We start from the raw sequence: 27,930 nt of genomic DNA, 5'->3' as shown, positions 1-27,930 counted from the left end.
ACTTCATCTCAAGAGTACAAACAGACAATATGACTTATCACTGTTGATGTAACTTTGCTCACTGAGGTAGTGTTTGTCAGATTTTCCACTCTAAAGTTACTCTTTCTTCCCCTTCCATATGAGTCTATAAATATTTCCTTGGAAGAGAATCATTTATATGCAGTACACACTTAAGGAATAATGAGTTAGGTCCCACCACCGTTAGGCGGAAGCATCTCCATACTTTATTTGGAATTATTCTGCACAGGAGATTTGTCTCATGTCCCCATATGTTTAAGTATTCAGTCATTTTCTACTACTATGGACTCATGGATATTTACTTTATATTTTGGGTTATAATCCAGTACTACTTTTGTTGTTTTTGTTGCTCAAATTGTTCCAGCTTTGGCCACTAGGACTTCTTTTACTTAGTTGCTCAACCCCTTTGACATACCCCATGGTTTTAAGTGTTTCCCCACCTTATAGAATTACAAAAATCTCCAGGCTCTTGTATATTTCCTACCTTTGTCTTAGAATCAGTCATTTTTCCAAGGAGCTCTGATTTCTTTTACTGGGTAATAGATTTATAATAAAAACATGGCCATTATGTGAAATTTTCTTTTTCTTAGCAAAAAAAAAGTGTGAAAACAATTTTGAAGAAGAACAAAGAAGAATTCACATTATTTGAAGACAATATAAAATCACAATAAAGGTACTGATGAAAGAAGGTAAGATATTCAGATCAATGAAAGTGGATAGAGAGTTTAGAAATAAATCCACACATAATTGGCCAATTGATTTCTGACAAAAGTGCCATGATATTTCAATAGAAGAGTACAGTTTTCAAAAAGTGGTGCTGAAATAATTGGACATCTCAATGCAAAACAATTTAAAAAGGAACTCAACCCCCACTTTGCACCATATACAAAAATTAGCATGAAATGTACTAAAGATTCAATGTAAATTTAGAGCTTCTAGAAGAATGCATAGGAGAAAAAATTTCAACTTCAGGTTAATTAAAGATTTCTTAAAACACAAAAACCATCAACTATAAATTTAAAAATTAATTGCACTTCATAAAATTAAAAGCTTCTGCTGATCTAAACTTCTAAAACTTCTAAAGGCAACATTGAGAATAAAAGGTAAGACTGGAAGATGCTGTTTATAAAACATGTCTGATAAAATGTCAGTATCCAAAATATATAAAGAAAGAACTCTCAGAACTCAATAATAAGAAAACAAACAACCTAGTAAAAATAGGCAAAAGATTTTAATCAATATTTACGATAGGAGATACGCGGTTAACAAAAAACAAGGAAAGATGGTGCACATCATTTATTCACTAAAGAAATACAAATTTAAACCAGAATTAAATTATACTGCACCTTTATCAAAATGGTTTAAAAATTGACAGTATTAAATTTCGAAAAGATACAAGCCAATGGAACTGTCATACACTGTTGATGGAATGCAAAAAGGAACAACCACTTTGCAGAACAGTTTGGTAGTCTACCTACTGATGTGGAAACAGACTCAGAAGTTTGGACTTGCCAGAAAGCACATTAGCTATTAGTGGTGTAGGTCACAAACAAGGGTCTGATTCAAGGTACTGTTTATTCTCTTTCCAGTATACCCTACTGTATTTCTCCTGTAAATTAAGGAATCGAACAGAAATGCATACACAATTCATACAGAATAATGACTTTAATTATTGTCGTTACATGCCAGATAAAATGTGCATGACCAGTGACTGTGGTTTGCAAGATTTTACTAAATCTGTGTGAGTTGCAGAAATTGAGCATACAGAACTTTGCTTCCTAATCCTCGTCAGAAGCACTGACACTTTCTCACTCCACTAACCCGTGCTCCTGCGCGATTTGGCAGTCTACATGTGAAAGGGGCAGGAGTGGAGGGTCCAACGTACCTCAGTCAGAGGCTGGAATATTGGTACAGCCCATAATAAAGCAAAGATATTCTGAAATGAGAGAGAGAGAGACTCTGGGACTTCCAAGAGCATGGCTTTTTGTAAGGGGAGATTATTGCATGGTCTTCTGTGGCTGCAGTTCTCTCCCTGGGGCAGGACTGCAGTCTACTTCTCACAAATGTAGGGCTTGAATGTGGAGCAGTCAGCCGCCACCATCCTCGTTGCTGCTAAGCTTGCACAGTTTCCAACCTCTGACTCTTTCCAATCACTTAACACAAAATAAAAGTATATAAATAATGTGAAATATGCATTCACTAATGCAGACATAATAGGAAATATTGGTCCAAAGTTAAGGTGGTATATTTTTTCTTTCCTTATAAGAAACTGTCCCTTGGTGCCCCAACTTTTCCTGAAGAGTACCTGGTGAGGATTATAGGAATGAAGTTGAAATACCTCCCTCTCTTCTTCATACACTCATTTTCTGAACCTAAGTTCTTTATGTATGGGAGCACGTATATGCCTGGACATGTCTGCATATATGCCTGTATAGGAATGTGTGCATTTTTCCCATAGACATTCAGAAATGTAAACCAGAACCTGTGATTATAGGACTTATTAATACTATCTCCTCTAGAGACTTACATTTTGAGAAAAGGTGATGATTTGTCTTCCCATGTCCAGGAACTTCCAGTTCCTTTACGGGACAGTCCAATCCAATGGAAGTAGGATAGCTGACTTTGAATGAAGTTCTGTAATAAAAAGGAATATATTCGATAAGAAAAATTCTTTCTATGTTTCTGAAATGAAGTCATGATTTTGTTAATATTTTTATTGTTTTGAATAACAGAAAGCATAAAGATCAACTTCATCCTGATTTATTCGAAGTATAAAATAATGGAACCTCAGTTATTGATATTTTATTAAATATAGTAAATAAGTGAAACACAAAGTAACACTCTCTTAGTTTGACTAGCTTTATTTAGTCTTTAACCTGAAATCTCCGAATTTACTTTCAAAACTTATGCCTGTAGCTCAAAGGCGAATTTTGAATAAAGTCTGATTTGTACTTTGGGGTCCAGGTGTGACAGCTGTGATGTTTCTACGAATGTTGTTTTATATTTTTGTTCCACAGGAACTCTGTTTATTTCCTGTGAATTGGGCATCTTGAAGTCTCCATGCCGTCAGATGAAGTGTTTATATAGCTGGCTGGAAATTGCTTGGTAAGTGAAAAGTAACTGATACTAATCTTGTACTTTAGTGTTTACAATGTGTATGCACACGTATTACCTCATTTGATGTTCGTCAATATGCTGGGGAGAAAAATACAGCCAGTTCTAATACCTACTCTTCATCCTTCCCTAGTGAGGAAACTGATGTTCTAATTGATGCAGTCAAACAAAATAATGTGTGAAAGGGAGTTAAATTGAGGGTTTCTGACTGTAAACTCTGTTTTCCTATTCTGCTTTAATTTTCATCATTAGTTTTTATTTTCTTTTGTTTCTTTCCCCACAGAGAAGAGAACAAAAACTTAACCCCACTACCCAGAAAAAGAAATGACATATATACGTTTAGATATAAAACTTGGCATTCAACTTCAGGGTTTTCATAAATGCTTATATTTCTTGATGAAGATATGTTACATGAGAGATTAGGGCTTTTAGGTTCTAAAACTCATTCTTAAACCCTCTCTTCTGTATATCCATGGATACCAAATTAAAATTTCTCGTGTCAAAAGATGCAGTGGATAACTCAGTAAGGTTATTGAATATGACATATTTTACAATGTTCTAAAAATCTACAAGTCTAAAATAAGGCTGAGGATAAACAAAGTGAAGGTCCAGACACTCATAGGAAAAGCCAGAAGTTCCATGGCTAACACCTCTAACCTCTTTGCTAATGTTTCCATAGTCATTGTAGATGGTAGAGTGCAGTATAAATACTTCTGAAAATCTGGTTATTATCCATATAAACGCTATAGTTCTTATCGAGGAAGATTATAAGGGATTTTCTCACTAAAATGTGATTATTAATTTATGTTGGAGACAGATTTCACATTTGCTCTGTTACTTGGCTACTTTTAACGTTAATCTTGTAACCTGCTACCTTGCTGAATTCTTCGATCAGCTCTAGTAGTTTGTGTGTGGAATTGGCTACTTTTAAATATGTTATATTTTCACATGAGCTCTTTAACCTGTCTGTAAACAAAGTCAGAATTTTAAAATTTACCCTATCAAACATTATAATTTTCTTTTTTTTACTAGAGACATAGTTGACATGTAAGATTATATCAGTTCCAGGTGTACAACATAATAATTCATAATTTGTATGTATTGCAAAATAATTACCCCCAAATTCTAGTTAACATTCATTACCTTGCATGCATTTTCTATTAGAGTAAAAAGCAGTTAATTCAGGCTCTACAAATGTCTTATTTTGGGATTCAAATTTGCTTCATTTCCTTAATGATTTTTAAGTTCATATTTTTAATAGCTATTTATGAGTTATTAAAAGCCAAGGATGTGGATCATTGGCCTAGTACAGAAAACTGAGTAATTGTTAGTGTCTATTAATCTATGAGAGGATATTAAAAGATTTCCCTTAACCTGGAATGTAAGGATATATATTTTTGAAAGAATAGTGGTAAATTTTTTCTATATTCAAAACAAGACATAATGATAAGAAGTATGAATATATAGTTCAGTTTTCTTGCAAACTAGTATGAGTTAAAATTGAATTGAATTGAAATTAATTGACCTTCAATTTAAAATTGATATTGAGTTTTTTCTTTTACCTCAAGCTCAGTGGTGATGCTGTATTTATTGATTTTGTTAGAGGTAAATTAATTCTTTTTCAGAGAGGCTAAAGCTAAATTTCAATGAAATTATCAATATGTAAATACAGTTATCTGTGATAAAATGATACATTTTAAGGATGAATATTTTTCTGATTGCTTCCTGTTTGCCTTTACATTTGTTGTACTGTAGAAGTTCTGATTGTGGATGAATTAGATGAATGAAATGAAATTCTAATTTCACTTCTATTTGTATTTCTGACTCTAACATGAGTACTCTTGGGATCTGAGTCAACTTAGAGCAGTAAACTGTGCTAAGATGCCCAAATATTATCAAGCATTAAGATGTAGCCAACATCTAGTGGCTACACAATTATGGTGTGAGATGGCAAACAGAAAATATACATCACCAGTTCTTTATCATTTTCTATCTTAAGAAGCCTGGAGTTCATCTTCTTGCAGAATTTTTGGCTCTTGTCAAAGGTCTTCGATTCATTGGCAAAATAGTAACATTTCTGTCCACAACATGACCATTTAGTTTCACACATGCTGCTTTCCCTTCCTTGAAAACAAAAGATATTCCCCGGAGACCATTTAGTGTGTGCGAGAGAGGAGTGCTCTAGAGCTCAGGACTCAGGAGTCCTTTCTAGTCCTTCTAAAAACATTTATTTCAAGAGACTGATGGCCATTATTTCTGTTTTCTGAAAAGAACCCTGGCCTGGGAAGAGGGTACGTGATTTATATTCCTCCAAATCTGTGCATAACTTTATTAAAGTTTTCTAGGAAAAGTTTCTAAGAAAACTGGTATTTTCCCTCACAATCTCTATTGAGAGAACTTCACAGCAGGAAACAGCGTCTTTGTACTTTCTAGACTGAGTAAAATCTGTAGGGACAGAGCTGATCTTCGTGCATTAATCCAGCGTCTGATCTACACAGTGACATCAGAGCATATCAACAATGATTAGAGAATGTGCTGAAGGAGGTGTAGGATTTTTTTTTCGTAGAAAAAAAGTATTATTTTGAGGAATGATGATTTAAAAGAATATAGTATGATGCAGACAGAAGACTCTAACCTCTGGGAGAGACTGATTTTTTTTTTCGATTACGTAAGAATGAAAGTTGGCCTCCACAATTGGCTGAGTCTAAGAAAATCCATTTTGAGCAATTTCTCAAGTGATTGAGGGAAACAGAGAAGAAACTTGTTGGGTTCAGTTTTCATATCTGCATACCTCCGCTAAGTAGCTCCTCTTTGAAAGTCGTGTTTTTAACTGTGGAATTGTCTTCTTGTTTCACGTTGTCCAGTGGAGACTTCTTTAATTGGCCTCCCTGACAACCCTGGAAAACTTTACCGTACATCATTAGCTTGAAGAAAACAGAACATGGAGTGGACTAAAGGCACAATTTAAAATTGAACACGTCAGCTAATGTTCAGGAGTTTTATTCCTGTGCTTTTAAGGTACCTCTTCGTTGCTTATGATTTACATACTTCCATCTCACTTGTTGAAAATACATGAATTAGTGACAAAACATCTTAGTAGGCCTTGATGATAGAGTGATGAAAAATATGAAGCTTCTGTCCTCAAGAAACTCACTCATGGCAGTGGGGAACGCATGCAATTAGAGTACCATGCAATGAGTGACACAACAGAGATACCCACGAATTGTTGTTGGAACTCAGGAGAGGGCTGACTGACTAAATGCAGGTTGTAGAACAGTGTGACAGGTCAGCAGGACTTCACATGTTAGTGTAAATCTTAAGTCTGCTTTCTGTCCATGTCTGAGAAAGAGGCAGGAGACTGAAATAGATGGACAGTAAAATTCTGGATTGCTGCAATCGTTGCTCCAAAGTAGAGAGACGGAGAGAACATGACATATTAAGGGAGTTCAACGTTAGTACTCCAGCAGCTGGCTTGTGTATAAGGGTAGGAGAGTTATATCTCCATGAAAGTACTATATAGCTGTTACATAGACAATTATGTACACACACACACACACACACACACACACACACACACACGAATTGAAAGAGCTTGGTTTGCAAACCAGGAAGCCTGAAGCCGAGGCTCAGCCATGTTGTTAAACAGCATGGTGTTTTGTTTTTTTTTTAAATACACATAAAGAAATGTAAACACTCAACTGATAGCAACCAATTGTAACTTCCTTTAATGAAAGACTTGTTAGTTGGTAGATTATTTTTGAATCACCTGCAGTGTCTAGTATGAAAGGAAGATGGTCCAGAGCACTGGTTCTCAGCGAGGGGTGATTTTACCTTCCAGGAGCATGGGCAATATCTGGAGAGATTTTGGTTATAACTACTATCATCTAGTGAGTGGAGGACAGGGTTGCTGGCAAATAGTCTATAAAGCACAGGACAGCATCCCTAATAAAGACTTATCCCATCAGAATGTCAATAATGCTAAGGTTTAGAAACTCTGATACAAGGGGGATAACAGCAGGATGAAAATTTATAAAAGGTCATAAAATGGTGTTTAGAAAGAGAACTGATGTCTGGTTAGGGAATTAGAAAATATATCATGGAATATTTGGAAAAGCAGTCCATGTCCTATAAAATGGGTCTTGAGGGGTGGGTATGATTTCCATAGGCAGATATAGGCCCCCTGGGGAGGCTGGTACAGATGAAGGGAACAGCATAAACAAATGTGCTGGGGCAGAGAAACTCAAGAGAACCTGTGGGGAACAGCAAATGATCTAGAATAATTTGAAGCCAATTTGGATGTAGGGAGTAAAGCTTAAAATCATTTGGTTGCAAGAAGATTATTATTTATGAAAGCAAGTATATGTAGGAGAATTTTAACAGTTCGGTAAAGAATGAAAAACTGTGAACAGTTTCTTGGTATTTTGATGACATGATCATAGATAGATTTGGAGACATTTATTTGGCAATTGCAATAGGATTTTGAAAGCCTGTTGACTTTAGGATAAATTAGGAGGCGATTGTAATAGTACAGGAGAAAAGTACTGTTGGGTTGTGTTAGGGGTTTGTGAGAATAAACAATTTAAAAAAGTAAATTTGAGCTACAGAATGGAGATTGCAAGAGGACTTGACTATTTATTGAGAGAAGGAATAAGAGAGGACAGAGAAAGTTGATGTGGACACGGCATGGTCAGCCATCAGCAAAAGCTCAAATATGATCTCTCCTGGAAATATCTTGAGTATCATAAAGGCTTTATAAGTAAAGAAGACGTCAGAAACTTTTTTTTTTTTGAGGAACTTGGAAAATGGCCCAGTGATTACATTAGTAGTGAAAGTGGAAGGGTTTCCTGGGTAGAACCCAGGAAATCATAGCTATGAAACTAGCAGGAAAGGAAGACTGATAAAAAGAGTAATTGCTAAGGGAGGAGATACTTGGTTCAGGCCACAGATCTCATTTAACTTACCCATGAATCCCATGACTCCTGTTGTTATTAGGAGAAAGAAACAGAGTATTCCAAGAATCACTACGGTGAGAAACCAGGCAAACGGAACTGAAGACCCTGCCCAGATAAAACAGAAGACTGAGGAGATCAGCAGAGAAAAGACTGAATTACAGAGCAGGGTTCAGAGGGAGATGTTCCACAAATTCAAGACCCTAAGCCTTGAATGTCTTCCAACTTGAAATTATAAGTTGAAAGGGATACTGAACAATTTGAAACAATAGTGGATGGAGAGTTAGATGCCTGGGTTCTGCTGTCTATTCTGTTACCATGTATCTCTTAGGGCATCCACTGAATCTAACTACCAAAATCATCCCCTAATTCATCGGAATGGTTCACGAATACAAAGGGAAAATTAGATACATGGACTTGGTTTTTAAAATGCAAACATACTTCTAAAATATATCTGTATAAATCAATTTTATTGACCCACAATGGAAGATATTTAGTACTTTGTAAATATCATACATTTATGCATATATATGTATACATATATATCTCCACAATTTTCTCATTGGAGCTTCACTACGATTCTTCAACATTAGAAGACATAATTCCAAGCACGTATCAAAATTATTAATCGAATATTATTTCTTTAAGCTTCACAGAATGAGTGGATAGTGACATCAGGAGATTCACTGTTGTTCCCAAACAAATTGAAAAGAAATAGTTTTTTTACTTGACTTGTTCCGTTACAAGTGTATGAATACAGCACCCAAACTGCGTTAATTATCTGGGATATACTACACATGGATATTCACTTTCAACACCACTTTCTTGTTTAGGTTACAAGAGCTAGTGTGAGCAGCCTCGTGGAACAGGGAACGCTGACTTAGTCGTTCAGAACAGTGGTTGGCTAAGCGACGAGGGGACAGGTAAGCTGGGGCCTCGACATACGCTTTACCTTTTTCTTCAGGCAATTCAGTTCTTGTTATCTTCTTGCGATCGGGCTTGGAAGTACATGTTTTCACTTCTGTGTCAATTAGCTGCTCTTTCATCTCTGGAGGGTAAAACAGAGATGTGGTTGCAACTTCGCAGTCACACCACTTCTCAGAAGGCATGTAGGTTACAAACATGTGTGAAGAGAGCTGACAGAATAGATTTTTTTTTTTCCCAAATGAAAGAGATGTATGTAACTGTTCTCTTACCATGCAAAGTTCATCAGGTAAATCCTTTTTTTTTTTTTAAAAAAGTGTACATTGTGGTGATTTAATATACCTACACATTGTAAAAGGATTTCCCAAGTAGTTAATTAACACATCCATTACCTCGCATATTTATTCTTATTTTTTTTTTTTTTTTGGTAAGAACATTTAAGTTCTACTCTCTTAGCAAATTTCAATTACAGGTAAATCTTTGAAATAAGACAAAATCTTGAAAATGAGTTAGATATAATGTGTCACCTGCTAAATTATAACAAAATTATTTAGAAAAGTTATTTGACAAGGAATAGAAAATAGTGTCAGGATTCAGTAGGGCTTGGGAGAAAAAAATACTCACTTTTTTTTTGCATCTGCTTCTTGGAAGGAATGTTTTGCACTTCTGCATATGTTGTGTATTTTTCAGTCATCTCTAAAAATTTTTGAGGTACAATTGTAAGACACATAAATGGACAATTTTTTTTTTAAACTAAGCTTTCAGGTTCTGTCATTTCATTGTCTGTGTATCACTGAAATCACTATTTCGTGCCATTGAACTACTGATTCTTGCTTTTACTTTTATAATTTTCTTCCAAGAAAGATTTTTGCCGCAGATTATTTTCTTTCCTATTCTTAAAATTATCAGTTATCAGCACCTTTCTTTAGATGCTTGCATAGTCATTTCACATCTACCTGAAGTTCTCCAAATACAGAATTTACTGTAACTTTAAAAGGGTAACATTGCTATGATCTATAAAATATTTACACTTAAAAATTGTCCCTACCCAGAAGAATACCACGATAATTTTTATGAGTCATTTGTACTGTAGAGATAGTGTTACATAATGAGTCATTCTAATATTTCTCCTTCATGAGCTCTCCAGATACTGTTTCTATTTATCTCCACTCTTTTTTTGATTGATGACAGTTTACATACCATAATCTCCTAAAGGATTGTTGCCATCTCTTCCAACATGGTACTAAAAACGAAAGCCCTACAATTAGGACTAAAATTGTTTTACTTATTCTCCTGTGGGGTGTGTGGCATTATGCCCATAACACTTGAAGGCATAGGCAAAAAGCACCCAATTCTCCTGGAAGGATTAATTTTATTTGCAAATTTTGGAAAAGTTAATTTGTTTCAAGTGTTTTGAATATGATTTTTATAATCAAAGAAATTTATCTGGAGTAGAATTGTAACATAAAATGGTTAAAATTTTTATTGCTCACTAGTTTGCTAGTGTAGCTTCAAATAAAACAATTTTTACATATTTTTATTTCTCAGAGAATTATTCCCTGGTTTTATCTTTTATAATATGATTAAATTACACAGGCCTCTAAATATCCATAACATTCATTTATAACATTTGGTAGTTTCCCACAAGATAACTTCTCATAAGAAAACATGATTGTTCAGAAATACATTTATAATGCCTTTAAAAAATTCTTCACCAAGTCTTGAATATCTCAGAAATATGGAAGCTATATCACATAAATAAGAAAATTCTAGATGTATGTGTGAAATAGAGAAACATAGTATTATATAGACATAAAAATTGATCACTGATTAAATAATTTTTTATTACTCACATCCTGCCTTCATTGATGTGAACATTACCTCTATTATTAACTCACTTGGTTACATCCAAGAGATACATTGAAATATTTGCTAAGAAAACTATCCGTTATGTTTAATGGTAAACCATGAGAAATTATGAGGCAATTTACCTTATAAAGTAATTTTTAAACCTGAATGAATTAGCTCTTTTGCCTGCAAGATTAAATTTACTAGATTAAAAAAAAAAATCTCTACTCTGTGTGCTCTGTAAACACACTCAGGTGGCATTAGTGACAATGGGCTACGCCGAGAGCCACGGCTATACATATAATACCTTGGTCAGCGCGGTTGTTTCTGCTGGAGTCTGGTCCAAATAGACGTCAACCCCAGGGGCCGAGTGGCACAGATGTCTGTGAGCTGGAACTCAGGACAGTTCTTCTGGGCTCTGTAAGTTATTTGCCCTTGTTACCAAAGAAGCTTCAGTATTTGCCAGCTCCTCATGAAGACAGAAAGCAGCTCCTATTTGAACATCAGGCTTTTTGCATCTTCTGTGACAGAGAAAGGTGGTTTTTGAAGAGAAGAGATGAATGGGCAAAACAATTTAAAGGGCCATGCCCATTTTGCACAGAATCCACACACTGCGTACTAAAAAAAAAAAAAAAAAAAAAAAAAAAAGGACCATCATCACCACTGCAGCCACCACCATCAAATACTAAGATTCTAAATATAATCCTGATAACGGACTAAAGTTTGGGTTCTATATAAAATTTGTACTTAATTAGATACTTAAATCCATCTTCTAAACTACCTTAGTATTAGCCAAGTGAAAACACATGAACACTAGTATCCATCATTCTTCACATTTATCTGAAGGAGATTTTGAATAATAAAGTTTTAAGGTCTTAAGGTTTGTTAGGTGGAGAGCCAGTCAGTCCATGTTTTCTTTAAAATACATCTGGATTCATTTGCCACTGTTTTCCAGAACAGTTTTTGTACAGTTTGTTTTTGAGTTCATTCCAGCAGAAATATACTCTATATTCTCTCTCCATACAAACTTCAGACTTTGATGCTATTTGGTTCCCTTCCCCTCTGGTATATAACCTAATTATAAAGAGAAGAAATATTTTCGCTTCCCCCTTATTCAGTCTGATGTAGCATCTCCAGTGGTGTCATGGATAAACAGTGACAATGCAGTTGAGATATATGGGTTTCAACTCAGTAGGAAACGATCGAAAGAGCTCTATCTGTTTTCACAGTTCAATAATAATGAAGGTCACGATAAAGAAATGTATTTCAGTTGTGGGCTGAAGGAAAACCTGTTTTGATATACAAACAATTTTGAGAAATTTTCAGACAGAATGTGTGTAATAAAAAAAAAGGTAATGCTATGTAGTCTGTGAAAGCGGGATGCGATTTATGTTCTGGCTACCTGTTCTTTTTGGTTTTGGAAGAGTCACGTCTTATTTTTGTCCTGCTCTCTACAGCTGTTGTAGATTTCATCTAAAACAGCCATCTGGCAAAGGCAACGCTCAACACCACTGTGATTGGAATATCAGACTCTGAAAATATCTGGTTAGGCCTTAGCGTCTCACATTTACAAGTCCATCAAATGTTTCCATTTTGCCTAATCACAACTTTCTCCACTTAATCAAAAAGTCAATTCTCTGATCCACTTCCTAATCATTTTTCTTTACACTATTATACCTTTTTACAGCAATTTATCTTTCTTAACCAATGATATACTATAATAATTATTTTCTCTGTGAAACATATGCCTTGTTTTTTCTAAGGATTTCCCTAACTGTAATCTTTCATATTCTACATGGGTCTGTTAGTCTTTACTGTGTTTATGCTTCATCTTACAAATTACCTTCTCCAATTTTTAAATATGAATTTACCCAGATTACTGAACATTTTACAAGATGTCAGCACTGTGCCAAGCACTTTGCAGATATTATCTCATTTAACCCTGAAATAATTTGAAATTTATAAAAAATAGATACCATATTTTTTATTATTAGGTGATAATGTAACCTCATAGGCATTGTTAACTCTTTGTTGTCTTTTCTTAATTTCAAGAACACACATGTAAACCCAAAAACATCCAAAAGTCAAAGTACACTGAAGAACCTGTTATGCCATGTAAGCCTTAGCCTTTAGTTAGCACCAAGAGCAAAGCAGAAACAAAAACAAATGAAAGAACTAAAAAATTCAAACTATGGAAAAGAGGAGGATGTTAAGAAAATGTTAGCATTGGGAACACAATATTTATGATCTATGAAGTCTACTTTTAAAAAATAATCTTGGTGGTGTCACAGTTTCAAAATATTATTTATGCTCTATTTTTCTTTGATTATAAAAATTAAAAATCAGTTTGTATTTTCTGACTTCCTTTTTATACTAAACACATGGGAAGTTTATTTTCCTTTCTGTCTTACTTATAATTTTAATAATATGAGCTAATGTTACAGAAATGACAGGCCAGCCAAGAAACAAGCACCACATGGAGGGTTGGAGTACTCAGGTTTACTACCCCGGTGGGCTTGGAGGGGCTTCTGCTCCGAGGCTCTGAGCACCTCCAAAACGTGAGCATGAGGTTTTACAGGGTTAATTACAGGCTTGGGGTATTCGGCCAATAGGCATGGAACAGCTTTAGCAGCATCATTATCCCAAAGCAGAGGCCGGGAGGCAGCCAACTGACACTCCAAGGCCAGATACGTCTCTCTGAAAATCCAGCTGGCTAGCAAAAAAAAAAAAAAAAAAACATGAGCAGGGAATCAGCAAACTGACACTTATTAACTTAGATTTACGAGTTAGCCCAGCCCGGCTTTTCCTTCACACTAATACGTCACAACTATTAGTATTCAGTATTTTGCTTTTTGATGAAAGAAATATTTTTCACTATGTAAGCAGAGTTAAAAGCAAAGTTTTAGGAGACAATAATTACTCAATAAAATATTAAAATATTGGGCAGACAGAAAAGCCTTTGTTATGACCTTTTGCATAATTGTTGACAGATTTTATATCCTCTGCTTTCTTCAAATGACTAAGTCTGTGTTACATGTTGTTACACAAGAGTATTTATTAAATATTATTTAAAAAACTATTTTATACTAATTTTAGTTTCACAGAAATGTTGCAAACATTTTCCTTATAATCTCTACCTAATTTCCCTTAATTCAGTCATCTTACACTACCATAGCCAAAACCCAAAGTACTGAGCATTGATACATTACTACTAAGGAAACTCCAGATTTTACTAGGATTTCATCACTTTTTCAATTAATATTCTTTTTTCTTTTCCAAGAATGCAGTTCAGGATACAACATGACATCTAGTAATTGTGTCTCCTCTGTTCTGTGACACTTCCAGTCTTTTCTTGCGGTCGGGTTTCATGTCAAATGCCCTTAATTTTTGTTGTGATGTTTTCCTCATATTTAGACTGGACTTACAGGTTTTCCAGGGAAAAAAAACAAAAAACAAAAAACAAATAAAAAACAAAAAAAAAAAAACTACTACAAAGGCAAAGTAGCCTGATCATCAAATCTTACCAGGGATACATTTATTCACAAGGTATCACTGGTGGTCTTAACTTTACCCCTTGGTTAATTTAGTGTTTGCCAGGTTTCCCCATCGTGGAGGTAGTATTTTCTGCTTTCCCCGCTCTGTTGTTTGGAAGTAAGACAGCAAGTCCAGACCAGCCCCCTGGGGAGGGAATGTCTGAAAATTTTCCCCGCTCCTTCAGTGCGGTGGTGTTACACATTTGTGACATAGTTAGAGTCTGCTCTCACAGTCTGCATTCCCTCCTGGGATACCTTCGCATCTTGATTGATGAGTTTTTGTTTATTTCAGCCTGCATTAAAGTTCACCATTTGTGATGCACAGTTCTATGGACTTTGACAAATGCGCAGGGTGGTGTATCTGCTACCCCAGGAGGGCACTGAAGAGTTCCTTCACCGTCAAATTTCCCTGTGTCCTGCCTTTGTAGTTGGCCATTTCTGTTTTCTGTTCCCCATTGTGTTATCTTTTTCAGAAAGCCATTTGAAGAGAATCATATAATTTGTATTCTTTCATTTGCCAGAAAGCAAATAAGATTTATCTATATACTGTTGTGGGCATCAAGAGCTCATTCCTGTGAAAAATGTTAATTGTGGAAAGCATCATAACATAAAATTCACCATTTTCGCGGTTCTGAAATGTGCCCTTCAGTGGCATTAAGCGCATTATCAGTGCTTTACAACTCTCACCACTATCCATTTACAGAACTGTTTCTTCATTCCAAGCAGAAACTCGGCACCCATTGAACAGCAACTCCCATCACTTGTCCTTCCAGCCCCTGGCAGCCTCTGTTCTATTTTCTGTCTCTGAATTTACCTATTCCAGGTATCTCCTATAACTGGAATCATATAATTTTTATCTTTTTTTTTTTTTTTTTGGCTTTTTTTCACTTAATGTTTTCAAGGCTTATTCACATTGTAGCATGTACCAGAATATCATTTCTTTTTATGGCTGAATCATATTCAATTGCATGTATACACTACATCTTGTTTAAATGTTCATTAATAACTGTCGATGAGCCCTTAAGATGTTCCCATCTTCTGACCACTGTGAACTATTCTGTTATGAACATTGATGGATTTCATGGATTGTGCCTTTGTTTTTGTATCTAAAAAGTCTTCACCAAATCCAAGGCCATATGATTTTCTCCTCTGGTATATTCTAAGAGTTTTATAGTTTTGAGTTTTGTATTTAGGTCCACAATCCATTTTGAATTAATTTTTGTACTATTTTTATAGTATGATAAGGGCAGATTTTTCAAATATACACTTGACATGTTTTTATCTAGCTCATTCTAAGTTAAAGTTTAAGCTGAACTTTCTTTGTCAATAGTACGTTAAAGTCAATGACAACAGTCTAATCATATCATTTTCAAAACGTTTATCTTACTTTATACTAAAAATATAGTGTTCAAAAATGACATATAGCATACACATTAAAATTAATAGTACATTTGCAATTTATTAAAATAGATTTGAAAAGAAGTGTTATTTTGAAATGCGTTTTACTTTAAAATTTTAAATGGTTGAAAGAGATGACATTGAATTGACTTAACTGATGATCTGAAGCATTCTTTTCAATAACTCCTTTTCCACTTTGAAAATTTCCTGTCATACACAGGGGCCAGCAACCATCTAATTGCAGTTAAAATTATCTACATATCAGCAGGGTTGATAATCCGGGTATTGTTGAAGGAAGGTTAATACAATGGCCACATTTAGGCTAACAGGTTGCTTATTCTTATTTTTGCCCTTAAAGTGGTCCACTGACCTGACTGACTGGTTGCTATCCACAGTCCCAGGCCCACTGTTAAAACTAAAGCCACTGATCTTACTGTTTCTGCTTTATCCCAGTAATTGAAAGCTATGATCATGCTTGGTTTTTGAGTGGATCTCCAGGGAGAAGGTCACAGAACTGTAAACTTACAAAGTAGGCTGAATACTGAGAAGACCACAGCTGGAGTGCTTATGAGATAAAGAGATCTAGCTGCTGGCCTCTATAGAATTGGTCGCCTAGAGGCATCATGACGCCATTCTAAGTCATCTGATGAGAAAATGGTTCTGTTGATCATTATCAATGCTTTATTGTTTGAACTATGGCTAAATAACCACCCCGCCCCATCCCCAAGGTGGGTTCACAGTTTTGAAGGCACTATCCTGCTGTGAGTCCCCTTGATGCAGGAAAACAGATGTGGGGCGTGAGGAGGGCCACCTCCCAAGTCTCAGTTGAGCCCCTGGGACGTGCCCCAGCAAATGTGGGTCCTTGGATTCGCGCAGGAAAGAATTCAAATGCGAGTCACCGTTGAGTAAAGGTAGATTTATTTAGAGAGATACATACTGCACAGAGTGTAAGGCAAGAGAAATGCAAAGAAAGAGGTGTGGGAATTGGGTGCTCAGGTTAAAGTAGGTACACACTCCATAGACAGAGTGCGGGCTGTCTCCAAAGAGGAGGGAGCGAAAAGGGCCACTAGGCGTGGTGTTGCCATGTTTTATGGACTCAGTAGCTTCACACGCCTACATGTGGGACATTCCAACTGCCCCCGGGAAGGGGCTGGGATTCCCAGGGATGGGGCCACCTCCCATTCTTTGGCCTTTTGTGGTTAGCCTTGGGGCTGTCGTGGCGCCTGCGGGAATGTTATTTATCATGCTGTTACAATGAGCATATAATGACGCTTGAGGTCTGCCAGAAGTCAAACCTCTTAATCCTCAAGGCCAACTAATGAGGTGAATCTTCCACCATTTTGGTGTTAAATTGCTGCCATTCCTTGAGTGGCTGTGCCCTGCCCCCTTCCATCCTGTCTCACCCTTTGCCTGGCAAAGTAATAAAGCTGCCTCTTTTCTTCTAAGCTCCAAGACCCGGTCTCTGAGTTATTTGCATCATCAGGGAGGGGGGCTGATCTTTTGGCAACACTGTGATCTCTTCTTTACTTTCTCTTTATCCACAACTATGAAACTTGGTTTTCCTTCTCCAAGGATATGGTTTATTAATTGGCCTTTAATCTGCCCGACTTTTGTTTTTTGTCTTATGGGCCTCTGCAAAAATCTTCATGACAGTTAACTAATTTGGCAGAGCAGAATCCATTTTTTTCATGGTAAAATCAAGTGGTAGATGGCAGTGTAAGACACACTGGTTGATCATAGCAGAGTGGTAACAGAGGACAACCCTTAACTGTATTAATATCTAAGGCAGCAATTTTGAAGCTATTTCCCTTTGTCTCTATTGCAAAGTGGTGAAAATTGTAGGATTGTGTGGTACTAGTTTTCAAGTAAACCATGAAATTATCTCAGCAATTTGTTAAAAAAGCTAGTAAGAGTAGCAATAAAAAATTATAAGATAAAAAAGTATTTGTGCTGTATGTTCAGAAGGAAAAGTATCATCACTTTGGTAAATCTTTGTTAGTAATTCCTTTCATAATTTCAGATAAACTATGTTCAGATGTTAACTTTTACTATTAACACAAAAAAAAACCTTTTTCTGATGTATTTATAGGAGCATTTGACTGTCTTCTGGGTTATTTCATGGGCAAAAATGGCTGACTATACCTTATTTTTCTTAATAATGAGATTAAATAAAACCTAAAGACCAAATGCCCTTTTACCATTGTCAATATGTAAAGTACTTCTAGCAATGTGTGCTGTGAACCATGAATATGCTTTTTCCTCTTTCCCATGTGTCTTTTTTTTTTTTTTTTTTGAATGCAAATTTTCTCTTTTAGAATTAACCTCAGTTCTATTTCACAGGCCTAACTTCTCTGTGGGAAAGCGACTGAATACATGAGTAAAAGGAGCCGGGCAGACAGCATAGCAACATTGAGACACTGGCACTGGAATCGCCCCCAGGAAGGGGTCACGATCTTGGGTGCAGTGGTCCTCCTTGGGGAAGGCCATTTCCATGTCTGATTGACATCTCTTTAGACCCACCTATTGGATTACTTTCTAATTTCCTGTTTCTGTTGAGTTTGACTCTTGTTATTTGAGATTCTCCATAACTGATGCTGTGCAGTATTTGTCTTTGTCTGGCTTATTCCATTTCACGTAAAGCCCTGAAGAGGATTTCCTTTTTCCCTCATGGCTGGATAATATTCCATTATATGTTTAGGAATATACAGGTATGAATGTTTATTATAAAATGCTTTATTTTATACATATATACAGCATGTATCTCACTTACATTGTTTTCCATATGTTGTTCATTATGAACAATGCTGCAATGAACGTAAGAGTAAAGATACCTGTTCAAGATCCTGGTTTCATTTCCTTTGGTTATATACCCGGAAGTGGGATTGCTGGATCATGGGGTGGTTCTATTTTTAATTTTTTGAGCAATCTCCATACTGTTTTCCATAGTGCTTCATCAATTTATGTTCCTACCAACAGTGCAAAAGTGTTCTCTTTTCTCCACACGCTTGACAGCATTTATACTCTCTTGCCATTTTGATGATAGCCATTCTAATAGTGGTCACGTGTTATTTCATTGCGGTTTTGATTTAAACTTCCTGGATGGTTAGTGATGTAGAGCACCTTTTCATGTATCTGTTGGTCATTTGTATGTCTTCTTTGGAAAAATGACTGTTCAGTTCCTCTGGCCAATTTTTAATCAGTTTTTTTTTTTTTGTATTGAGTTATATGAGTTATCTTAGAATATTAACCCTTTATCAGCTATATGAGTTGCAAATATTTTCTCCCATTTTGCAGTTGCCTTTTCATTTTTGTTCATAGTTTGCCCTGCTTGGCAGAAGCTTTTTAGTTTGATGTAATCTCTTTATTCAGTGAATTTCTCTATATTTAGTGTATATCTATGTCATAAAGCAGATTTCAATAAAGTGATTATTTTGGATGTATAGTATTTCATTAATAGGGAATTAACCAATCCCTCATTTATGGACACACATTTTTTCTAATATTTCTGGTGCTCAGATATAATACTGTTATGAGTGTTCTCTAAGGTAAAATTTGTTTACAACATGAATTTTTTAATCCTGAAACACTCTTTGCTTTTACTTCCCTATATCTATTAGAATTTCTTTAAAAACGTGATAAATATAATACATGCATAGACTATGAGGCCTCACGATGAAGCAAATGAGTAATCTTTTCTTCTGTCCTGTGGTTCACCTGCCTGTGATCACCCGTGCAAGTAATTTTCTATATTCATATGAATTAAATAAACACATTTATATATGTTTCTTCTTGTTGTTTTTCTTCTTCTCTTCCTCTTGTTCCTCCTCATTTCCTTTTCCATGAGCTGCTGTTAAGTGTCCACTGCTTTACTGCTTGGTTTTTGCTCCTAAACAGTAAAACATGTAGAACCTTCCTTCTAGCTCATTCTTTAAAGGGTTCTCCCTTTAAAATGCTTGGATATATAACTACCCACGTGGAAAGATGTTGCATCGTATTACAAGGCTGCAGTACAAAAGGTTCATTTCATTCTAATATAATGGACGCCCCCGTGAAGGGGATACTGTATATGTCCATATAATATTTTTTCACATTTGCTTATTATAAGTGACAATTGTACATTAATAATTAATACTTTTTCCTTCTTCCCACTTACACTTACCTGAATCCTGACCCAATGCAGTGCAATCAGAGTTTTAAATTTAGAGTTAGAGAGTAAACAAAATAAAAATAAGTTACAATATAGGCAGACAAATCAATGTAGAATATTTTTTAACTAGGCCTCTGCTCCCTCCATCCCTGACTTTACTGAGATCTTTGAGTGAACAGTAATGTTATAATATTCTTTTTAGTCAACTAACCTTGTATTTCATATATTAAAAGCTAAAATGTGATATATTTTTAGGATTATTTGTAAAACCATTTGATTTGAACAGGACGTAGAAGGATGGGAAACTTGTGACCACTGCCTGTATATGAGATATCTTGTGTGGTTTCAACCAGGGTCAAATATGCATTATTTTCTATGAGGTTATAACCCCAATGAGAAAGTCGGACGTCTATTTTTGTTTGTGTGCAATATCTATTTCTTCCTACTATAAAAATTGAGGTTTTTTTTTTCTCATTTGTGCAATAAAGAGCAAAAGATAGATTGTTTGTGGCTATCTGACTATATTTCTATGAATAGAATTTCCTTTGAAAAAAAAGTTGGAGGGGGCTTGGCACCAAAAAACCCTAAGCCAAACTGTTACTATCTGAATGCATAGGTTTCATTATGTGATTTCTATCTTGAAATGCCATTTTATGTACATTATTATTTAAATCCACCTTTGATTGACACATGTTATTTCCAGTGTCGTTCCTGTTTTTTTGCTTCCTCTGGTTATCTAGAATCTTTGTTTCCATATCCCTATGTCTTCCTTCACTGCATACTCAGTTCTCATACAAATTTTCACTCTGGATTACACAATTATGTATTTTTTATGATAGTGGCTTTTCCTAATTTATTTCCAGAGTGATGGAGTATTGCCTGTACAAAGTAGATGATATTTAAAGGCTTGTTGCATGTAGTTTAATTAACGTGGGGCAACTTTATTTTTGTTAACCTACTATAAATATATCCAGTTATAGATTCACATTTCCTCTGTGGTTTTTACCAAATGAAGGTAGTATCACACAGCTGTATGTGGCTGTCCCACCTGAGGCTGGGTCTGGACATCTCATCAACCCTAAGAGGATCGTGGCAGAAATATCTTTCCATTCACCTACCAACATCTTTATAGGATCTTCTTCACTACTGGGACCAAGAAATCATCCCAAAGGCTCCATAATGTCAAATGATTCAGACTGTGAACAACCTTCAGGTATTTTTTTTTTAATCTAAGTGTTCTGTGTATTTTAATGAAAATGAAATTTTGGTTATTTTTGTCTATCCTAACTGCTAACTGCTAGTTATGATTATAATAGGGGCATTAAATATCTTATATTTTCTTTGATATTTCCCAGATACCTGAAAGAGTACTTTTAAATATAATTAACAGAAAGAATGATCTCTTTCCTGGCTGGATCTGGAGTGTAATCAACCATCTTAAATAGTTTTAGGGGAGCTGGATGGGCTGAGGACTGAAAGTGTGATTTGAGTATCTTTGATTTTACTGCTACTATGTTTGTATTTGTAGTGATCTTTGAAAATAGCAATGGATCTCCTCAATTCTAATCTCATTTGCTTTATGGGGTTATAAATTAATGATACATTTTCTATGCTAAAAGAAAACACACAGCAGACAGAGGCTATCCCTATTGTGGACTTGGAACCACCTCTTGCCCTTCCCCCTCCTCCCGCTCCAGAGGATGAATGGAGTCCTATTCCCGAGCACACCAACATGCATGGTAAAGTATACATGCCCGACTTGATTCATTTACATTCTCTCTCTTTATATCTTAAGGCACATCTTCCGATTTTGCTTTTCTCCTGTTGTTACTATTTGGAACTTTTAAAATTTAGGGAAAATAGATTAAAAAGTCTTCAAAACCTATACAGAAGTAAAACAAAAGCATACCTTCTCACAGAGAGGTTTGAAAATTTCATATACTAGGGAGCACGTTTCAGGATAAAAGAAGACTTTTGTCCAGATTTAGGCTGGTTTCTTCACAGAAAGTGGAGAGCCTTAACATGATCATGGTTTACAATTCAGCAAGTGTGTAAAAAAGACAAAGAAAGGTAGAACCCTATTACATGACTGCCTCTTTTTGATCATAATTAAACTTAACAATTTAATAGAGCAGGGTTTTTCCACCTCAACACTGCTGACGTCTTGGGCTAGGTAACTGTTGTGGGGACTGTCCAGGGGCGGTAGGATGTTTAGCCCCATTCTTGGCTTCTACACACAGTTAATAAAAGATTATTAATGATGGTCTCAGAAGGTTCAGCTTCTGGAGTGTGGGGAATTGGCATATTACTTTTGTGAAACTGAATAAATTATAGATGCTGTTTGACCTAAAACCAAATGTCATTCAGTTAAAACATTCACTAAGATTTACTCTAATTCTTTAGGAGGGAAATATACAACTAGTCATCAAGTTCAAATGAACACAGATTTAAAATCATTAAGCATTTCTCCATCTGATCATATCAATGAGGATAACGTAATCTGAACTGAAGTTTTATGTCTCGTATTTAAGGATGTTTAATAACGCCTGTGTGTGCATTTTTCACCTGTGCTGGAAGTCCCCAGAGCCACCCTCAGGTTTAATGATCACTGGGAGAACTCACAGGACTCTGCATACAGTTGTACTTGTAGCTGAGATTTATGACAATGAGAGGGTAACAAGCATAATCAGCAAAGGGAAGAGGCACGTTGAGTGAGGTGTGGGGTGCCCCCCCAACAAGGTGTGACAACGTGTCAAATATGGCCAACCAGGGAAACTCATTAGGGAATCAATATTCAGGTTATTTATTGAGGATTAATCACACAGACAGAATTTGACTGCCATATAACAAAATAAGGAAAGTCAGTGTTCAGCACAAGCTGTTTGCACAAGCAGTTTAGGCAGCGTAAGCCATGCTCATCAGTGAATGGCTGTGGCGACCCTCCTGAAACCTAGGTTTCCAGATGCTAGCCAGGGCCAGCCTTGTAAGCAGGCTTCTCAGGACAGAAGTCAGGTCTGCTCCATTAATTCTTTTCTGCACATCCTCTAAAATAGTTTTTTTCCCTCATTCAGTCTAACAGTTCATAGTAATTTGCACATTGGGCATTGTCTTTCAGAAAACTTAGGGCAGTTTAAAGAATAATAAGACAAGGGAAATAATGATATTCGTCTTTTAAATAACAGGAGCTTACATTATCTCTAACTTTTCCTCACTCTGCTTCTTAGCTTCTCCTTTCCCCATTACTCTGTTTGGAACAATTCCTGTGATCCTGGGCGTCTCCTGCCTGCTGCTTTTGATGCTGTGTGGATTCTTTGGTTATCAGTGTAAGTCTGATTAATAGGGGGGAAAGAAATCATAGACTATTTGTCAAATTATCATATTTCTTTAAGCCACTTCCAGATAATAATTTTTGGTAAATGTTTTATTGCCAGACTAAACAGAGACGAGGGAAAAAAAAAATGACATGAAAATATCACAACATTTTGTTATATGAATGAATTTAATCTTGTGAGCTCTCAATAATCACATTTTTTCCAGGGAGGCTATATTATTGTAATTACTGCAGAAGATATTGATAATAATGATTGATTATTATTATTATCTTAAAAATTAGAACTTACTAAGAAATTAAGATCAATGAATTTATAACTACTTTTACATTGAAAATAAAAAGTAGCTTCTTTTACAATTTTTTAAAAACTCTCCATGCCTCCAACATCCTAAATTAGATTAAAGAATGTTCTAATTACTATTAAAATTATTGACAACTGGTTATTTAAAAGTAGCTGTTTGTCCTTGATAAAGCTATTTTGAAACTCAAAATTCTAAAATTTGATTAGTAAGTGAAATTCACATTACATCAAGTCATGACGCCAAAAGATTTGCTTGAGACTTGGTTTTTGTTGCTGTTGTCTGTTTTAATTGAGATGGACACTTGTCCTGTTAATATAAACACACATTCAATCTTATAAGGAATTAAAATGGTATTTTGGACTTAGGCATAGACTTTAGAAAAAATAGCGGATAAATGAAAACATACTTAGCCAAATATCTTTTTATAGTTTTTAAAACATTTTTGGGGAGCTTTATTAAGAATATACTATAAAAATCAAGCTTCACAAGCTAATAACCTACTGTTTCATAACTGAGCATGTGTTTTACACATGTCTGGAATTCTCATTCTAGACTTTCAAAGTGTTCAGCAATCAGAGAGCAAGTTGAAGAACCTTAACCAATGGATTGAGTCTTTCCAAAATGAAGAGGAAAAATTCCTTCAGATTCAAGAATCTCTTGACCAAAATAAAGGTAATGTTAGAGCTAGAGCAAACTGTCTTCACAGAATGCTCGACTGTTTTTCTTGCTGCCATAAAAATGGTTAGTTGCTTAATGTAATGAGCTCAGGCAGCAGCATGCTTGTTTTGATGGCTTCTTGCCTCTTTTGGTTCTTCATGTATCTTCTGAAACTGAGTGAGTCTCATGTTTACCAAATATAACCTCATGTTAATTAATTAGCTCCTTCACTCAGTTAATCATTCAAATTTATTCAGTGTATACCAGATGCCAGCCGCTTGGCTGGTGATCAATAATAAATGCAGTATGAAGCCTGCCCTTGGGAGGCTTAGAGAAAACATATAAACCAGAAATAAACCAAAGTTTCCAGGGGTGCAGTGGAGGTATGTGCAAGATGTTCAGGGAGCATGGAAATAGAAGAACTTAGATATTTGAAAAGTAATGGTGTTTTCATAGTTTCTAAGTACTAATACTAGAGTAATCATGATGCTTCTTTTATACTAATCAAATTATAATATAAAATAGTCGATATTTATGATTAAACAAATATTTTACAAAGGATTTGCATTAAAATGTTAGATTTTTTTCTTTGAGGTATTGAATCCATATGAAAAATTAAATGAACCATCTGCGAATTTGTCAGTGATTCTTCATGTTAAAAAGACTGGTTTCTTTTTGTATTGAGATATGATTGACATATAGCGTTGTGTAATTTGCGGTGTATAACGCGTGAGTTTGATACAGTTATGTATTGCAATGTCATTACTACAGTAGTGTTAGCTAACGCCTTTATCACATCACATAATTCTCATTTCTTTTTTGTGTTAAGAACAATGAAAATCTAGTCTCCTAGCAACTTTGAGTTTATAATACAGTATTCTTGACTATAATCACTATGTCGGGCATTTTAAAGGTCTCACTTCTAAGCAACTGAGTATTTCAGCCAGAGATGAAACTAAGTAGGGAAGGGAACGGGGCTACAATTATTTGTCTGTTTTGCCACTTGATCATGATCATTATTATGACTCTTAAAACAGTAACAGATCAGGTGTGATGTGTCTTCTCATCTAATGTTAAGTCTTGTTTTCCTCTCTAGAAATCCTAGAATGGCTCCAAAACCAGAATGAATATCTCACTAAAGCCTTACAGGAACTGAATACGAAACCAGGTGATTTGGAAGTGAGAAAATTCTGAGTTGACAACCATTTTTAATAACAGTCTTACTCTTTTAAGAGAGAAAAGATGTGAAGCCGTAAGACCTTGTGTTTGGGGTTCTGTGGGTTCTGAATTATAAATACCCTCTTTTCTAGGAGACAGATGTGGACTTCCTCCGAGTCCCTGGGTGCAGTACCGAGACCACTGCTACCATGAAACCGAGGAAATGGTTTCTTGGTTAGAGTGTTCTAATATTTGTGCCTCGTTGAACGCTACATTTTTAAATACAGAAAGGAGTAGATTGATGGTGAGATTGTGTTTCATTCTTTATTTCTGGGATATAAATGTAAAGCAGCCGTCAGTCAAAGGAAGGGCTCACCTGCATCTCTAAAGCCAGGGGGGCTCTCCTGCTTCATTTTTCCCTCCTCTTCCCTGGTATGCTCCACGTCAGCACATCTTTCTTTCCTAACACACCATGCGTGCATTCACTGCAGAACCTTTGCATTCGCTGTTGCTTCTGCATGCAGACTTCTCCCAGATACAACCATGGCTAACTACTTCACCGATTTGTTCAGCTGTCATCTCCCTAGTAAGACCTGCGCTGACAACCGTACTTAGAATTGAAACCTGTGTATCGGTGTTCCCCCAGATCCCTCTTCTGTATGCTTAGGCCTTCTTACCCTGCTGTAGTTTTTCCTTAGCACTTGTCACCTTCTTATATACCGTATCATTTATATGTATGTTGTTTACTTCTATCTGGCTCATATCCCCCAGAAGCAGGGATTTTTTTTTTTCATTTTTGTGCAATGATCTATCTCGCAAGCACAGAGTTGAGTAAATGATAAAATAAGCTAAAAGTAATTCATACCTTGGTGTGGTGTCCTCCTTAATGTAAAATTTTCTTACCTTACCTATCTCCTTTTTTTTTTTTTTTTTTGCTTCTTTGTATTTAATTCCTGGTTTGAGAAATGTACAGACACTAAAGAACTGAAATATTTTTTCAATGTTTCGTTTATCAGTGGGCATATATAGACTACATGATTTTTGTTTTTATGATTCTTCAGACATAAGTTCTATCATTTGTTAACTCCAGTGCACTTTTAGTATTAACACCTTTGTGTATTTTGGTTCCATGCAGAATATTTTGAAGTTACTTGCGGGAGATCACACTTGGCTTGGTCTGTCTTACAAGGAGGAGGACAATCAGTGGAAGTGGGAAGATGGCTCCCTCCCTTCTCCTGGCCTGTAAGTGTCTAGTACATAATCCAGTTCCTTATTCCTTTTTCAATGTCTTTGGCTTAAAGAGCTTAAGGGAACAGAGAAGACTGCTCGGGACAGAATTTAAACCTCTTTATTTCTTGCCTTTGCTATTTCATATAATACTGTTGGTAATTTTGTAAATCATAAAGTCATCTTGATATTTCATAGTTAGTGTACATATACCCTTTGATAGCATCTACCTGTGGCATTTATATCAGTGGTGATACTGTAAATGAAAATAAAATGAACACATTGGAGTGGAAGCAAATGTCCTGACACACAGTTAACCCTTGAACAATGAGGGCCAACCCTCCGTGTAGGCAAAAATCTGTTTAGAACTTACAGTCAGCCCTCCTACAGGCAGTTCCAAATCCGTGTATTAAACCAGCCACGGATCCTGTCTGTCGTATTTACTATTGAAAAAAACCCACCTGTGAGTGGACGTGCGAAGTTCAAATCCGTGCTGTTCAGGGACATATATACACACACACACACATATATTCTACACTTTGTTACTAATCGTAACTGGCTTTATATCTAATGTATTTACAAGCAAAGCATTCCTCCTCCAACTGCAGCTGTACAGACCTGTGGTTTCTGTCGTGCTGATCTCGACTGAAACATAAGTGTGTGCCCCGGGTCCCATGATTTTCCAGCCAGACCGTTCTCTCCCTCTCTATACGGGTGTATCTTCTCCTACTTATAAATACTTACCACATTTTATGAAGCTTATTCATTACTTACACATCCATCTCATTTTTTAATATATAAATGTGTGAGTCCTTTGAAAAGAGGGAGCGTGTCTTTACTCCCTTGAGTTCCCCACAGCACCAGGCACAATACATTTCACTCAGTAAGTTCTTAATTAAATGCTCCTTAATTCAAACGCAGTGAGCGGCCAGTGACTTCTGTCTAAATTTCTCAGGAGCCTACCAAAGCCAGGTGTGGCTTTCTGGGGGAAATGCGCTTACGCAAATACGCACAGTGTTGGGACTGACGACTGCGGCACGTCCTCTTCCTGCCTGTGTGAGAAGCCTGTCTGTGCTGAAAACTCAGACAAAGAAGGTTAAAGGAGAAGTGATGAGGTTCGCACGTCTCAGTAACATTCCAGATTCAAGATCTGCCTGCCTTTATTCTGCTGTCACTTCATATTATTCATAACTGCTTTTTAGGGGCAGAAACTGGTAAATGACTTCATGATGGAAGAAGGAGGGTCTGGAATTCTAGGTGAAATATCAGAGTAGCAGGGAAAACTTAGAAGCTCAGAAACTTGTTTGATTTTGTGAGAATTATA

At 35.9% G+C, this 27,930-nt stretch overlaps 2 protein-coding genes across 5 annotated transcripts; one reads left to right on the top strand and one right to left on the bottom strand.

Moving 5' to 3' along the window:
• Positions 1 to 1,317: 1,317 nt before the first annotated feature.
• Positions 1,318 to 11,349, bottom strand: LOC135319310 (natural killer cells antigen CD94-like). 3 transcript variants are annotated; one of them, XM_064479049.1, is made up of 8 exons: positions 11,161 to 11,349; positions 9,630 to 9,701; positions 9,034 to 9,129; positions 8,094 to 8,189; positions 5,924 to 6,037; positions 5,105 to 5,256; positions 2,546 to 2,652; positions 1,318 to 2,171 (listed from the first exon to the last, which is right to left on the bottom strand). In XM_064479049.1, exons 2-8 carry the CDS (start codon positions 9,697 to 9,699, stop codon positions 2,069 to 2,071), a joined length of 738 nt encoding a protein of 245 aa, XP_064335119.1. In that variant the 5' UTR covers positions 9,700 to 9,701; positions 11,161 to 11,349; the 3' UTR covers positions 1,318 to 2,068. The 3 variants fall into 3 exon arrangements, with proteins under 3 accessions (XP_064335119.1, XP_064335118.1, XP_064335120.1); XM_064479048.1 differs by lacking the exon at positions 11,161 to 11,349 and having other exon boundaries at positions 9,630 to 10,144; XM_064479050.1 differs by lacking the exons at positions 8,094 to 8,189; positions 11,161 to 11,349 and having other exon boundaries at positions 9,630 to 10,144.
• On the top strand, positions 2,982 to 27,930 carry LOC105094222 (C-type lectin domain family 12 member B). Of its 2 annotated transcripts, XM_064479045.1 has the most exons (11): positions 2,982 to 3,123; positions 5,997 to 6,150; positions 8,915 to 9,004; positions 20,947 to 21,144; positions 21,551 to 21,670; positions 23,156 to 23,254; positions 24,117 to 24,236; positions 25,318 to 25,389; positions 25,532 to 25,683; positions 26,515 to 26,621; positions 27,562 to 27,930. In XM_064479045.1, the coding sequence occupies exons 4-11, from the start codon at positions 21,111 to 21,113 to the stop codon at positions 27,704 to 27,706; spliced, it is 849 nt and encodes a 282-aa protein (XP_064335115.1). In that variant the 5' UTR covers positions 2,982 to 3,123; positions 5,997 to 6,150; positions 8,915 to 9,004; positions 20,947 to 21,110; the 3' UTR covers positions 27,707 to 27,930. The 2 variants fall into 2 exon arrangements, with proteins under 2 accessions (XP_064335115.1, XP_064335114.1); XM_064479044.1 differs by lacking the exons at positions 2,982 to 3,123; positions 5,997 to 6,150; positions 8,915 to 9,004 and adding an exon at positions 19,283 to 19,520.

The sequence above is a fragment of the Camelus dromedarius genome, chromosome 25 (assembly GCF_036321535.1).
Source record: "Camelus dromedarius isolate mCamDro1 chromosome 25, mCamDro1.pat, whole genome shotgun sequence".
In the NCBI taxonomy this organism is placed as follows: Eukaryota; Metazoa; Chordata; class Mammalia; order Artiodactyla; family Camelidae; genus Camelus; species Camelus dromedarius.
The sequence above is the reverse complement of the archived record's forward strand: the minus strand, read 5'-3'. Positions and strand labels throughout refer to the sequence as shown.